Source organism: Canis aureus, chromosome 28 (assembly GCF_053574225.1).
Source record: "Canis aureus isolate CA01 chromosome 28, VMU_Caureus_v.1.0, whole genome shotgun sequence".
NCBI classification, from domain to species: Eukaryota; Metazoa; Chordata; class Mammalia; order Carnivora; family Canidae; genus Canis; species Canis aureus.
Window position 1 is genome coordinate 30,029,922 of NC_135638.1, and position 13,719 is coordinate 30,043,640.

Consider the following 13,719-nt stretch of genomic DNA (forward strand, 5'->3'; position numbering starts at 1 on the left):
TGCATTAGAAAATGAAGCCAAAAGAAAAAAAAAAAAGAAAATGAAGCCAAAGAAAAGAGGGCAGAAACGTGGGATGAAGGATAATCATCACAATATGACTCAAGGGCAAATGATACCTCATTGTCATGATGTTATAAAACCCGAATGTGAATTTACCCAGATGTATGAAAGATTTGTGAAATTAACTGTTGCTAGATTGAGGAGAGGGCAAAGAAGACATCACATTATTAACTTGTTACCTTCCCTAGGAGAAAAATGAGTGATAATGTCTGAAATGAATAAATCAAGAAATAACAGTATAAACATAGTATTTAGATAGAAGCAAGTAAATAGCAGAAGAGGTGTTCAAAGGAATTAACGGGGTTGGACTCAGGATGGGGGAAGACTTGAGTGAGAGACAGCTGCTTTTATCATAAGACCTGTAGTATTATTTGACTTTTAAAAATATGTACTTTTAATTGAGTGAAAATAGAAAGGGCAATTTAACTATTTAACTGTAAGAATTAATTTAGCTTTAGCTAGCTCTTCTCAAGACTTTTCTGCAAGAAATCCATTTTAGGAGAAGACTTTAAAAATGGACTTAATCTATTTTGATGTTGAAGAGAAAAGCTGCTGTTGGTAATCCAAGTGAATGAACCGAATATCTGGGAAGTGAGGACATCAACTGCTTGGGGAGGGTCTGCATTAAAGAGAACCATAGTGTGTTGTGGGATTAATGAGGCTTGAAGCTGGGTACTCCACTTAGAGATAACAAAAGTGCCAAATATAGCTGAGGTTCAATAAAAGGCAAGTGCTCATGATAGGTTTACGAAGCCATGTGGCACTGTATAAACAATCAAATCTCTGTGCTCTCAAATCTGTGCTGTGACAAAGAGAAATGTGAATTAGAAGCTGTTGTCTCCCGGGCAGTCATCTCAAATACCAACCCTATCAGTTTCTTTTATTCAGTTTTATGAAATGGGTGTATTTAGGGTCAAAGAGTTAATATTTTAGATGAGACCTTTAAAAAGGTAGGCATGATCTGCTCTGTGTGAGCCTTTAAGTTCCTGTTGGAATTTACTAAGAAATGGAATTTTTTTGCCATCCCAAACATCTGCGTGGTGTTACTATAGAGAAGATTCATATCCTTTCCCTCCCTCCTTTTCTCTCTCCTTCTCTCTCTCTTCCTCCCTCTCTCTCTCTCATTCTCAAACATGCACATACCCTGTATAATTAGGTTTGGTGTTTAATTCCCTGTGATCATGTGAATTTTATACAATGTGGTTCCTTGGTTCATGCTTAAAAATAAAATTCCCAGGTCCCATCCCAGATTCCTTCCTGATGCCCATAAAAGAGACCATGCTGTATCTTTCCAAAGTTGAAAAAAAAAAAAAAAACAAACGAACAACAAACCCAACTGCACTCATTACTTTGGTAAAAACCTGCCCCTAAAAAGAATTTTTAAAACCTTATTTAGTGATGCAATCACTTTAACATTTTCCTTAGGGCTCTGTACCCTGTTTTCCTAACAAAAGATCAGCTCTGTGCAAAGGTGCTCCTAATATCAGCTTTCAAAAGAAATGAAAGAAATTTCTAAAATACCAGGAGAGAAGAAGGGAAGAGCCTGCTGTGTAAGGCTCCAGTAACCTCATTCGAAAAGTAATTTCATGTGTTAGAAAGGTAATTCTCCCCTCATCTGTGAGACAACTTAACAAGAATCTGCTAGATTTATCTATCAACTTGAACAAATTACAATAGCCGCAAGGAGTGTTGGTGATTTAGGTACATTTGAGAAGATGTGAATACATGGAGTGCATTTTTTTCTTTTTCATACTCTTGGGATTCTTGAAAAAACCATCATATTCTGTCACTCAGGGGACCTGCCAACGTGAGGGCTTTTGAGTATTTTTTTTATTGGAATTCTGCCTTTGACTTGCTATTTATGAATTACCTACTTGGGATGAAGTAATATTGAAATTACTGATGACCAAGACCAGCATAAATCAGTGTGGTGGTAGCAGTAGCTGTGGATTGACACAAATCAATAGAGAGGTCTCACAGAAATAGCTGTATAAAATCAGGACATTGGCCTAGCCACTATGGAAAACAATATGGAGTTTCCTCAAAAAATTAAAAATATAGAACAACCACATGACCCAGCAATCCCACTTCTGGGATATATCCAAAGACCATGAAAATGAGCTATTGAAGAAATATCTTCATTCTCATGTTCATCGCATCATTGTCCACAATAAGACATAGAGACAACCAAAATGTCCATCAGTGGGTAGATGGATAAAGATATATATAAATACACATAAATACACTCATACACACACTGGAATATGATTCATCTGAGAAAGAAGGAAATCCTGCCATTTGCAACAACATGGTGGACCTTGAGTGCATTATGCTAAGTGAGGTAAGCCAGTCACAGAGAGACAAACACTGTATGGTATCACTTACATGTGGAATCTAAATTTAAAAAAAAAAAAAAAAAGAAAGAAAGAAAGAAAGTCAAACTCATAGAAACAGAGCAGAAAAGTGGTTGCCAAGGCCAGGGTGGAGTGGAGGAATAAAAGAAATAGGGAGAGGTTGGTAAAAGGTATAAACTTTCATCTATAAGATGAATGAGGTCTGAGGATTTAGTGTTTAGCATGGTGACTATAGTTAACGCTTTATTGTATAATTAAAATGTGCCAAGAGAGTAGAACTTAATGTTCTCAACAGGAAAAATTAAAACATTAAAAAATGAAAGATAAATTTGTGAGGTGACGAATGTGTTAATTAACCAGATGGTGGAAATCTTTTCACAATGTATATGTGTATGAAATTGCCGTGATGTACACTTCTAAATATCTTACAATTTTGTCAATCATAACCTCAGTGAAGCTGGCATTTTAAAAAGAAATAAACCAGTAGACACAAAGAAATGAGAGGGGAAAAGAAGAAGTAGAAAATCAGTATCTAATCTGAAAATCTATGTCTTGCCTAGAATATCTTAATAAACCTAATATTGTCATATAATATGAAAGATGTTCCTGGGGAAGAGCTGAAGTTGGCACCATGTTTTCACACAAATCTCTGAGGGCATCTGTCCCTTGGAGCTCTCCACCTATGCAGTCTTCCTGGCTCCTTATCCCTTTTCCTCCATGGAATCATGAATTCATAAAGATGGGTTGGTAAAAACACATTGCACGTTATCTCATGCTTTACTCTATCCAATAATGGGTCAACCAGTTTTGCTTGATTAATTCAAAAGATAGAGAACCATGTTTTACAAGGCCTATTAATCCATTTTGAGGGAGCACTAATTGTTGTTTCCATTTTTTTGCGTGTCAGAATCCTTCTTTTTATTTGTAACTAATGAGTTCTAGTTCCATGCTCTTGAGCTCTGACTCTTGAAATCAGGTATTGTGTCCCTCTCTCTCCATATACTCTCCATCTCCATATACTCCATATACTACTCCATATACTCCATATACTACTCCATCCATCTCTCATTTAACCTAAAAATGTTTGGCATTATTTGCGTTTCAAAATCCTGGTTTATCGGTACAATTAGTCTAATCATACAGTAGGAAAGCAGTTTTTATTCTTTTTTTTTTCCTAGGAGTAGTTCCTCTGGGTTTGCCACTCCACCACCAGCTCACCCTGGCCTACTTTCCTCTCTGCTCCCACCCTCATCAGCATCACAGTATGTTGGTGAGGATCACCTAGAGCTGAGAGCTCCAGAATGTTCCTTCCACACGCCTAGCAGCATCTGCCTGGCCACTCCAAGGCTCTGATGGTCTTGAGCCCACTTTCTGACAGGGCCTAAAGCACCCTGGTAAATGAGAAGTCAGAAATATTTTTTTTTGGCTGAATTCTAAGCCCTAGGGCATTTATTTGCTTTGTTTTGCTGTTAACTTTATAATTCATCAGATGTTCCAATAGACACGTTTCTGATGTCTTGGAAATGTAATTAAAATTTACCAGGTTGAATGGCATCTTCGTGAAATTGCCGTTTCTGTTGAAAGATGAAATGAGGTCTGTGATTTGTGTTTTAGCTTGGATGCCAGGGTGTCGTGTGGAGCACACTGTAGTGTGCTCATGTACTGATGCAATATGATCAACAGGAGCAGTACTCTTCTTCACTTGTGATCATTTAAAAAACCAACAAACAACCTTTAGGCAAATGTAAAAGTAATTTTTGGAGGGGATTGTTCTCTGAGGAATTATTGACATTTTTATGCTGAAAGGCATTTAGTTCTCAAAAATAATAGTAAGCTTTTTTTAAACCCTTGACTGGAAGTCCCTGAGGAAATTGAAATAAGCAATCTAGATGAGCGCACAGATTTCATTACTTTATGAATCAAATAAACAAAAAACTGAGAGTCATTATAATGACAACCAGGCATATTTTCAACCCAGTAAAACCAGAATCTTCCCTCTAGTCCTTAGAAAGAAACTGGAAGTTAATCCGTGATGAAGGCCTTGCAGTGATGGATAAAGCCAAAGGCCTCTTCCTGCCCGAAGACGAAAACCTGAGGGAGAAAGGTGACTGGAGCCAGTTTACGCTGTGGCAGCAAGGTGAGCTCCCAACTTCTAGATTGTTCTCTGCAGCCAATGACCTGAGGGGAAGAAGGCTCGAATCTTGTCAAGTTATTTCCCAGAGCTGGAATTCCCCAACTTAAAGGAAACTGCCCAGAAAAAAATATTGTTTCTTAAAACTGTATATGAACAATTATTTCTGTGCATATGTGCATGTAAATATGTGTGTGTATATGTATGTAGGTATACTCACGTGTGTATATGGATAAATATATATAAATAATATTTTGGTTTTCCTGATCTTTCTCCATTTAATGTTACATTACAAAGAGTAACCCTACTGTGTAGGCTTAACCTAAAAGTCCACCAAGTGCTAATTACTATCTTAAAAAGGACCTTCCTGGGCAGCCCTGGTGGCTCAGCGGTTTAGCACCGCCTTCGGCCCAGGGCATGATCCTGGAGACCTGGGATCAAGTCGCACGTCGGGCTCCCTGCATGGAACCTGCTTCTCCCTCTGCCTGTGTCTCTGCCTCTCTCTCTCCCTCTCTCTCTCTCTCTCTCTCTCTGTGTGTCTCTCATGAATAAATAAATAAAATCTTTAAACGAAAAAAAGGACCTTCCCTGAGCATCATTTGCTCTGTAGCATGGAGATGATGTTGCATGCCAAAATGGAGTTACCATGGCTTGGAGATGATAAGACACCAGAGTGACAGGCAATAATAACCACTGTCTGCACTCCCCAAGGATAGGAAGTGGTCACATTCAACCTAACATTCTTAGGCTTAACCCAGACTCAGGTACATACACGGGGCTCCAGTATGTGTGTGTTTGATGAATTAATATAGCAATCTATCCTGAAAATGAGGAGCATTGAATTTTAGCTTTAAGGCTCTTTCCAGTTCTCTTCTTGAAAAATCAAGTCAGCCTGTTAACAGTCTACCCAAAAATAAATCCATTTTGAAGACTAAATAGTATGTGTTGCACATGTTCAGCTGCACCAAATAAATTGAGAGGAGGACAAGCAGCGGGTTTACATTAAAGGACAAATAAGCACAGTTGTTTATCTCACTTAAACTTTCAGAATAGTTTATACATAAGAGAAAAAAGAGCTACTTCAGTAATACTTTCAAGGATACGTCCATCAGAGGAGACATCACATGATTTTTAGTGACTGTCAGCTTTTTTGCCAACAAGATTTTTTTTAGGGGAGCTACAAGGTCAATATGTGAACAATATGCTAATTTTATCTATTGGAGTCTCACTAAAATGCATGAATTCTGTTGGCCTCAAGCATTCACAAGTTCATCTGATGCCTCAGTTGCATTAACATCCTTAGGCTTTAGCATCCTTATGCTTCCTAGAACAGTGCTTAAGAATAGCAGGCATCCTGGCAGTAATTTCCAGAACCATAGTCTCTGCTAAAAACAGGTGCTTAGATAAAGTTGAAATCTGCAAAGCATTACAGGGCATATAAAAGTATTAAGCAAGCAAGAAAATAAATAATGCTGACAAGATTTGAAGGCAACATTTTGACTTTAAATTTGTGCTTTTAAAAAAAATGTTTATTTGAGAGAGAGAGAGCACAAGCAGGGGGAGTGGCAGAGGAGGAGAGAAACAGGGTCAGGGTCCCTGCTGAGCAAGGAATCCAATGCTGGGCTTCATCCCAGGACCCTGGGATCATGACCTGAGCCACCCAGGTGCCCCAAACTTGTGCATGTTTTTAAAAATGTTTTAAGTGTGGCAAAATATATTCCTTTGGCTCTAATGTATGATACTTTCACTTGTATTGTTGTATTGTTTCCAGACAGTGATGGCATTTCTATCTTGATTTCCATTTTGACCCAAAATGATTGAGTTGTGTATTTCGGGTGAGGGCTATCATATGCCTGTATTTTCCAATTAGTTGCAGTTAATTAAATAGAAATTTATTTCCAGTTCTTTTTTTTTTTTTTTTTTTTTTTGTCATAAGAGAATATAAGTCACATAGTTTTTCTTTTCGGAAGTTCTGTTAAGGTTCTTTGTGGCCTTTTCTTTGTGGCTCCAGGCTTCTGGGACGAATCCAGTTAACTGTCTTCTAGAAGCAAAGTCACAGTTTAAAGAGTTTTGAAGACAGCTAGTACCATAGCTCACGTAGAAGCAGGATGGAATTCCTGAAGGCAGATGCCCTCTCAGGTGCTGTGACTCAAACTGGAGGGAGAATCCCGTGGCAGGAGGGGCTGAGGAAGATGTGAGGAAGGGAGGCAGCAGGACAGTTTCTGAGCCACGCTGAGATCTCAGGGTCGGACAGAGAGGCTGATGAACATCTGATTTAGTTAAGACTTAGAGTTTGTCTAGTTCTAGGTAGGAAAGGATGCTGCTAGAGAGTTGAAGGCCGTAAAGCTGTGGCTGGAAGTTTCATCTCTCTCCAGTGGTAGTGGGAATCATGATGAGTCTCCCGGTAGCATAATCAAGACTGAAGAATATTTATTCCGTTTTAAATGGCCAACTTTTGAGTTGGAGAAAAAAAACAATATCAACAAAGGTAAATAATAGTTTGTCGCCTACAAATCCATTTTCAAACTGCAAAGGGAATGTTATGGAATGTCAGTTTTGTTCAAGTTTATTAATTATCAGAATTGCCTGGATGGCTCAGCCCAGACACCTTGTTGAGTGCCTTTGGCTCAGGGCCTGATCCCAGGATCCAGGATAAGTCCCACCTCTGCCTATGTCTCTGCCTTTCTCTCTCTCTCTGTGTCTCATGAATAAAAAAAAATTTTTCTAAGTTTATTAATTATCACCAACAATGAACACTAAAATTATGGTCAGCAAATATACCATACCATACTTGGTATGCCATGCAAGAATGTGCAGTTATTCTTTCCTCCAGAACCCATGGGAGACAGTGCTAACTAATCTCAATAGCCTTCCTAATCTAGTTCTGCTCAAGCAGAACTTTTGAATCCTTCTCAACAGTGTTCTAGGTAGCCACTGCCAGTTGGTCAGAATTGTCCTGCAAGATGAACCTGTTACCTCAGCAGAGCCTTGAAACTAAAAAAGATACAATCCAAGACCTTTAAAAGTCCCAACCCCACGAATATTTCTTATAAAGTGTATTCACAACAAAAAAACAAACCAAAAAAAGTATATTCACATGTAAACAAAGTAGCCCATTGATTCTTCCAAATCTGCGTTTACAGAACTTCTAGGGCCATCTTCCCCAAGAAACAAAGTTGATCACTTCTTGAGAGTTAAACTCAGTGAGAAATAATAAAAGAACAATAAAGCCATAATGAATTCAACTGCCGGATAGTTTCCTCCTCAGCTGAGCATTTGCTTCTCACAACTGCTTTCTACTCCATGATGTGACAAAATTATAAATTATGCTCTAAAGCATATGTTTTGGAGACCAACAATCCCAGGTTGGAGGCCTGGCTGCACCACTTGTTAGTTGTGTGATGTGAACATATTTTTGAATCTCTGAGCCTCAGAACCTCACTGAAAAGAAACAATGAAATTTGTGCCTCAAGTATGGGGTCATTACTAGGATCAGTGAGTACTCTCAAAAGATCTGACAATTATCCAGTAGGTGATAGTAGTACCACTTTTTTATTACATCACAATCATATGTTGTATAATAATAACAGCAATGGAGGGGTGGTTCTAGGTCATGGTTACTTGGGTCATGGTTAAGAACATGGACTGGGTCCAATTTGGCTGGAATTCCTGCTGTGCCACTTACCGTGTGGCCTCCCTGTGCCTTTGTTCCTCTTCTCTAAAATAGAACGCTAATAGCAGGTGTTGTAGGCATCAGATGAGTCCTTTTAAGTATGTCAAGTTGTTCCTGGCCCACAGTGAGCACCATGGAATTGTTGTTGCACTCCTAAATCCTCGCCATCACATGTAAACACTTAAGGTTACCAGTGGTAATCCACGAATGTCAAACATCTACTATATAGCTTTTCCCTCCACAGAGAATATGTGTTTACAGACTAGAAAAGATTTATTTGTCTCAGTGGCTAGAGGCACCGTCTCATATTTAGTCCTGACCAAGTGGCAGTCCCAGTGACACCCAGTCCATTAGGTTACCCACTCATTATGAGAGGTTACCCACTCATTAAGGTACATCACACCTATTCACGAAGTGATATGTTTCCAGCCCTCTCTACTATGCCGGTGGGAAGTCCAGCCACTTCCAGTTCCTCCTAAAGCTTCCAGGATTTACTCAACTGCTGCCTGCATAGCATAGAGCCCAGAATTGGGGACTCCTACCAAGCCATCCCCAGATCCTGCATAAGGGAAGGCATGGGAAGCTAGGCTTAAAAATGCTTTATGGGGGATCCCAGGGTGGCTCAGCGATTTGGCGCCTGCCTTTGGCCCAGGGCGCGATCCTGGAGACCCGGGATCAAGTCCTACGTCGGGCTCCCAGCGTGGCGCCTGCTTCTCCCTCTGCCTGTGTCTCTGCCTCTCTCTCTCTCTCTCTCTCTCTCTCTCTATCTCTATCTCTATGTCTATCATGAATAAATAAATAAATCTTTTAAAAAATGCTTTATAAAGGGGTGCCTGGGTGGCTCAGTGGTTGAGTACCTGCCTTTGGCTCAGGTGCATCAGTCTCCCCACAGGGAGTCTGCTTCACCCTCTGCCTATGCTTCTGCCTCTCGGTGTCTCTCAGGAATAAATAAATAAAATCTAAAAAAAAAAAAAATGCTTCATGAAGACGTATACAGGAACCTATTTATTCAGACTGGCATTTATCATTCATCTCATTTGGGGTACTCCATTAATCACTAGAAACAGCAACTAACATTTTACTCAAAGGGCAAAAAGATTACTTAGGAAAAGCTAACATACATATAGAAGCTGTTTTCTAAAATATTGAGGTCTGTTTGAGGAGAATGCTGTTAAGTTGTATTCCTCGTAACTCTCATTTTAATTTTAGTATATGATTATCTTAGGACACAACTAACATTAACTAGATAAAATTAAACTCAGTTTTGTGTAGCAGCCCCTTGTGAAATCTTGAATAGGAAATTAAAATTTTTCTATCTTTAAAAAAATCCATTGTTTTACTCCTCCATAAGAGCAAATAATGCTGTGTACATTTCTAAGCATGTCTTCTCTAAGACATAGTCATTTTGTCATTGGTGAAGAAATTTGTGTAGTCCAGGATGTTTAAGACTATGTCCCAAAATTTGTGTTCCTGACGCAGTTACTTATAGAAAACATCATCTCTCAGATACTCCTTCCCCTCTTCATTTAAATCCTGTTCTTTATCAACATATAAAGGCTGATCTGCACAATGAAAAAGACATTAAATTCCAATTAAAAATGTTTAGGTAACTCTTTGATGTAGTCCTAGAAATGCATTTTTAGATTAGAAATAGAAGCTACGTTTTTCCTTAGGGAATCTACTACAACTGCTCTGACAAATTACCACAAACTTAGTGGCTTTAAAATTATACAAATGTATTATCTTTGTAGCTCTGGAGCTCCGAAGTCTACAATGGTCTCATTGGGCTAAAACTAGAGTATCCTCAGGGCTGTATTCCCTCTGGAGGCTCTGGCTTCTAGACTCTGCCCACATTCCATCTTCAAAGCCAGCAATGGCCAGTCAAGTCTGTCTCATTCTGTATCACTCTGACACTGACTATTCTGTGTCCCTCTTCCATACTGAAAGATTATTTGATTACATGGGGCCTATCCAGTTAATCCAGGATATTCTCTTTATTTTCAGGTCAGCTGATTAGAAATCTCAGTGTCATCTGCAACCTTTATTTCCCCTTGCCATATAGCATAACATACTCATTGTCTCCTGCCTACAATATGGACACCCTTGGGAGGGGGCCATTATTTTACCTGTTACAGGGAGAAGAATAAATAGTCAACGCTCACCTTGTCCATTAGATGTCCTTTGATAATCCAACACAGTGGAGATGTCTGGTCCTTTTGCTCTGCCAGTTACTGTCAGCTACACTTCGTCTTCTTGTGTTTGCTTAGCTTTCTCATTCCTCGTGACGGTGACAATACAGATTGCACATGGCCAAAATGGGAAGACTTAAAGTTTTCCTATGATTTGTTTCTAACAAAATGACTTTATCATTTCTCATTCTAGGAAGAAAAAATGAAAATGCCTGTAAAGGAGCTCCTAAAACCTGTTCTTTACTAGATAAATTTCCTGAGACAACAGGATGCAGAAGAGGACAGGTACCAAACGTGTCTTCAATGATGGGAAGAACGCAGTTAGTTATTAGGAATAAGGGAGTGCTGACATTTCTAAAGAAACATTTATCTGGCCCAGCAAAGGCATCTTTTTTTTCACTCTCCAATGAAACGTAATTTCTTGTGGTTGAAGTCAGAATTGAGGGAGGGAACTATTCACTGTTTAGCTTCTTGTGGGAAATGTGAGTCCTTATTTTGATAACAAAGAAATAAGATGAGAATAAAAATTCTGAGTCTTACAAAGGTTCATATCCAAATTGATAGTAATTTTATCCTGTCACTTGAATTTAGCCTTTCCCCCACCCCTCAATAAATGGATGACCAGTTTGTTATATTTTCTGTGCAGATCAAATATTCCATTATGCACCCAGGAACTCACGTGTGGCCACACACGGGGCCCACCAACTGCAGACTCCGAATGCATCTGGGCTTGGTGATTCCCAAGGAAGGCTGTAAGATCCGATGCGCCAATGAGACCAAGTAAGTTTCCTCCCATCATTGTCTCTTTTATCACCTCTGAGGATAGGTGTTCATTACAACCAATCTGTTCACTCGGGTTATTTCTCCTCCTTTGTCACTATAGTAGGCTGGAGTGGGTGATAATCCAGACTTGAGTCTGTGTCCCTTCTTTGTTCTTTCTGCTAGTCTGGAGACACTCCTCAGTTCGAGGGCTTTCTTCCCTAATCATTTCTCCCCACGCCACTCTCAACTTGCTGAAGAGCCTCCTCGCTTCTCTAGATGGACAGACTGGCATTCAGAGTCAACTATCTTATACTGAGCCCTGAAGAAAATACTCAGTGATGTTTCTGTGTTTTGCTCTAGAGGAGGCAGCGTGGTGCAACAGAAGCAGACTGCCTTTTTCAAATCTCAGCTCTGCCACCTAACCCTGTATAACCTTGGCCAGTTCTTTAATCCCCTCGTGCCTCAGCCTCCTTATTTATAAAATTGGCAGTGATGCTATCTGCTATGCAGGATTGTTGTAGGATTACATGAAATAATGCATACAAGGCGCTGAGCCCACATCCTAGCATGAGTGGGACATGGTGAACATTAGGCCCTTGTCCCCATGCCTTTCGCTGTCCTAATCCTATTACTCCATCCACCTGGGATGCCCTTCTTTTCACCCATCCAAAATAAACCTGTTACTAAGATCCAATGCCATTTCATAAAAAGGAGCCTCTTTCCTGACTTACTAGAATGTATATAGTGTATATTCCCAGTAATCGTATTCTTTCTCTTCCATTGCTTTTTATCAATTAGCAGATGTTAGCCTAATCTCTAGAAGCTCCTAGAGGTCAGAAACCAAGTTGCTATCTTCCTGGACATTTGTCATGGTCCTCAGTAGAGATCTGATGGAGGGGGATGTTCAAGGAGTACACAGTCATTTATTTGGTTATTGGCAGAGACTGGCCTGCCCTGGGACATGGGGCAGCACAAAGTGCTGTGGGAGATTCAAAGTTGAATCAGATGGGAGCCTTCCCCTGCCAGATGTACCTGATCAGGGACATAACACAGGCTCAAATGTCGTGAGTCCTAAGAGAGGTAGAGATAAAAATGCTACAGATGGTCAATGGGCAAGTAATTCATTTGCTGCCAAGATTTGAGAATCTTGACAGTGGTGATGTTTAAAGATGGGTAGGTTTGGGAATTCAAAGCTGGGATAAAAGGGCATTTCAGGCTGAAAGCATAGGATCTGCAAAGGCACAGAAGCCAAAATGATAGGGCACATGTGAAGAATATGGAGTGATTTCAGCAACCAAGAGTGTAGGGTTCGGTCGTGTGGATAAACGTTAAGCATGTTAAAATTTTCAAGAGTTTATTTGAGCACGCACCAATTCACATCAGGTAATGTCAAACTCTAAGGGTGGTTAGGATTTTCCAGGACAGGAGCTGGGGACAGGGTTCCTATAGAGAAGATGCTTAAGTAAATCAAAGCGATTGGTTATAGTGGAAGTGGTTGCCTTTCTTGGGGAAGCCCAGTTGGCTGGCTGTGATTGGTTGCTCTTAGGCTTCATTTTCTCAGATTCAAGTGCATTGACTCTGGCTTAGGCTGTGGTATGCTTATGTAGCCCTCCAAGACATTAGAGTCACCCTCTTGTCTAAAAACTTTAAGAGCACATTTAGAATAAGGTCAGAAAAAGTGAAAGAGTGGAATAGAAGCCCAGTCATAGAAGGCTTTGAATACCAACGAGTGGGATCAGAGCTTTGTCAGGAAGGTATTCTGGAAGCCCTGGGGGACAAAAGCTGTATGGTGGAAGAGAGGAAGAACAGTTAACAGCCCGCCACAGCAGCCTGCCCAAGAAGATCCTGGAAACAAAGGGAGAGTAAAAAGCAGCCGCAGGAGATATGAAAATGACTCAAGTGAATCCCAAGTGTGGTACAAGGGAGGGGAAGTTCAAGGTGACTTGGCGGTGTCCATTTTGGTCAGTAGGAGGCTTTTGATGCTTTAGCAAATACTGAGGTCTTAGGAGGTGTGAGGCAATTTCGGGGAAATGGATAATGAGTTCTGTGTTTGTATATATTTTATTTAAGTTGCTATTGGAACACAGTGGTGGAAACATTCAGAAGTCGGCTGGATACAGATGCCTGGAGCTCAGGAGAGAAATCAAGTCTAGACATAAAGGTTCAAGAGGCAGGCTTAGCAGGAGGTTCCGGGGGAAGCTTGAGACTCCGAGAACACATCCACACTTAGAAGACAGACAAAGGAGAACCACCGAGGAGATGGGGCAGCGGAGGGCAGGGGGGGCGGGACCAGGACTGTTGTGCCCAAGATTACGAATCCGAGAAACCACCAAGGAGCCGACACCGATGCAAACACACGAGGGTTTATTAGCAAGCTCGAGCTTGGGTCCAAGTAAACCGGATACAGCGGAGCAGGGACTTGGACCCCGAGGTGGGTTTCAGCTTAGTTTTAAGGGCTGGTCTAGGGGACCTCCAGAAGGGCTGGAGCAATTCTTCAAGTTCTGTTTACATTTTGATTTGGGGCTTTCAAGGGCATTGAGCTCTGTTCTT

The 13,719-nt window shown here is 40.4% G+C and overlaps 1 protein-coding gene across 12 annotated transcripts in view; it reads left to right on the forward strand.

Annotated features, from left to right (window-relative positions):
* ASPH (aspartate beta-hydroxylase) overlaps positions 1–13,719 on the forward strand; it is a 212,352-nt gene that overhangs the window by 185,839 nt on the left and 12,794 nt on the right. For all 12 annotated transcript variants that reach the window (XM_077876823.1, XM_077876822.1, XM_077876824.1 and 9 more), the window contains 3 exons: positions 4,416–4,551; positions 10,601–10,692; positions 11,054–11,187. In XM_077876823.1, the coding sequence (XP_077732949.1) occupies positions 4,416–4,551; positions 10,601–10,692; positions 11,054–11,187 (362 nt within the window). The remainder of the gene's footprint in view (positions 1–4,415; positions 4,552–10,600; positions 10,693–11,053; positions 11,188–13,719) is intronic.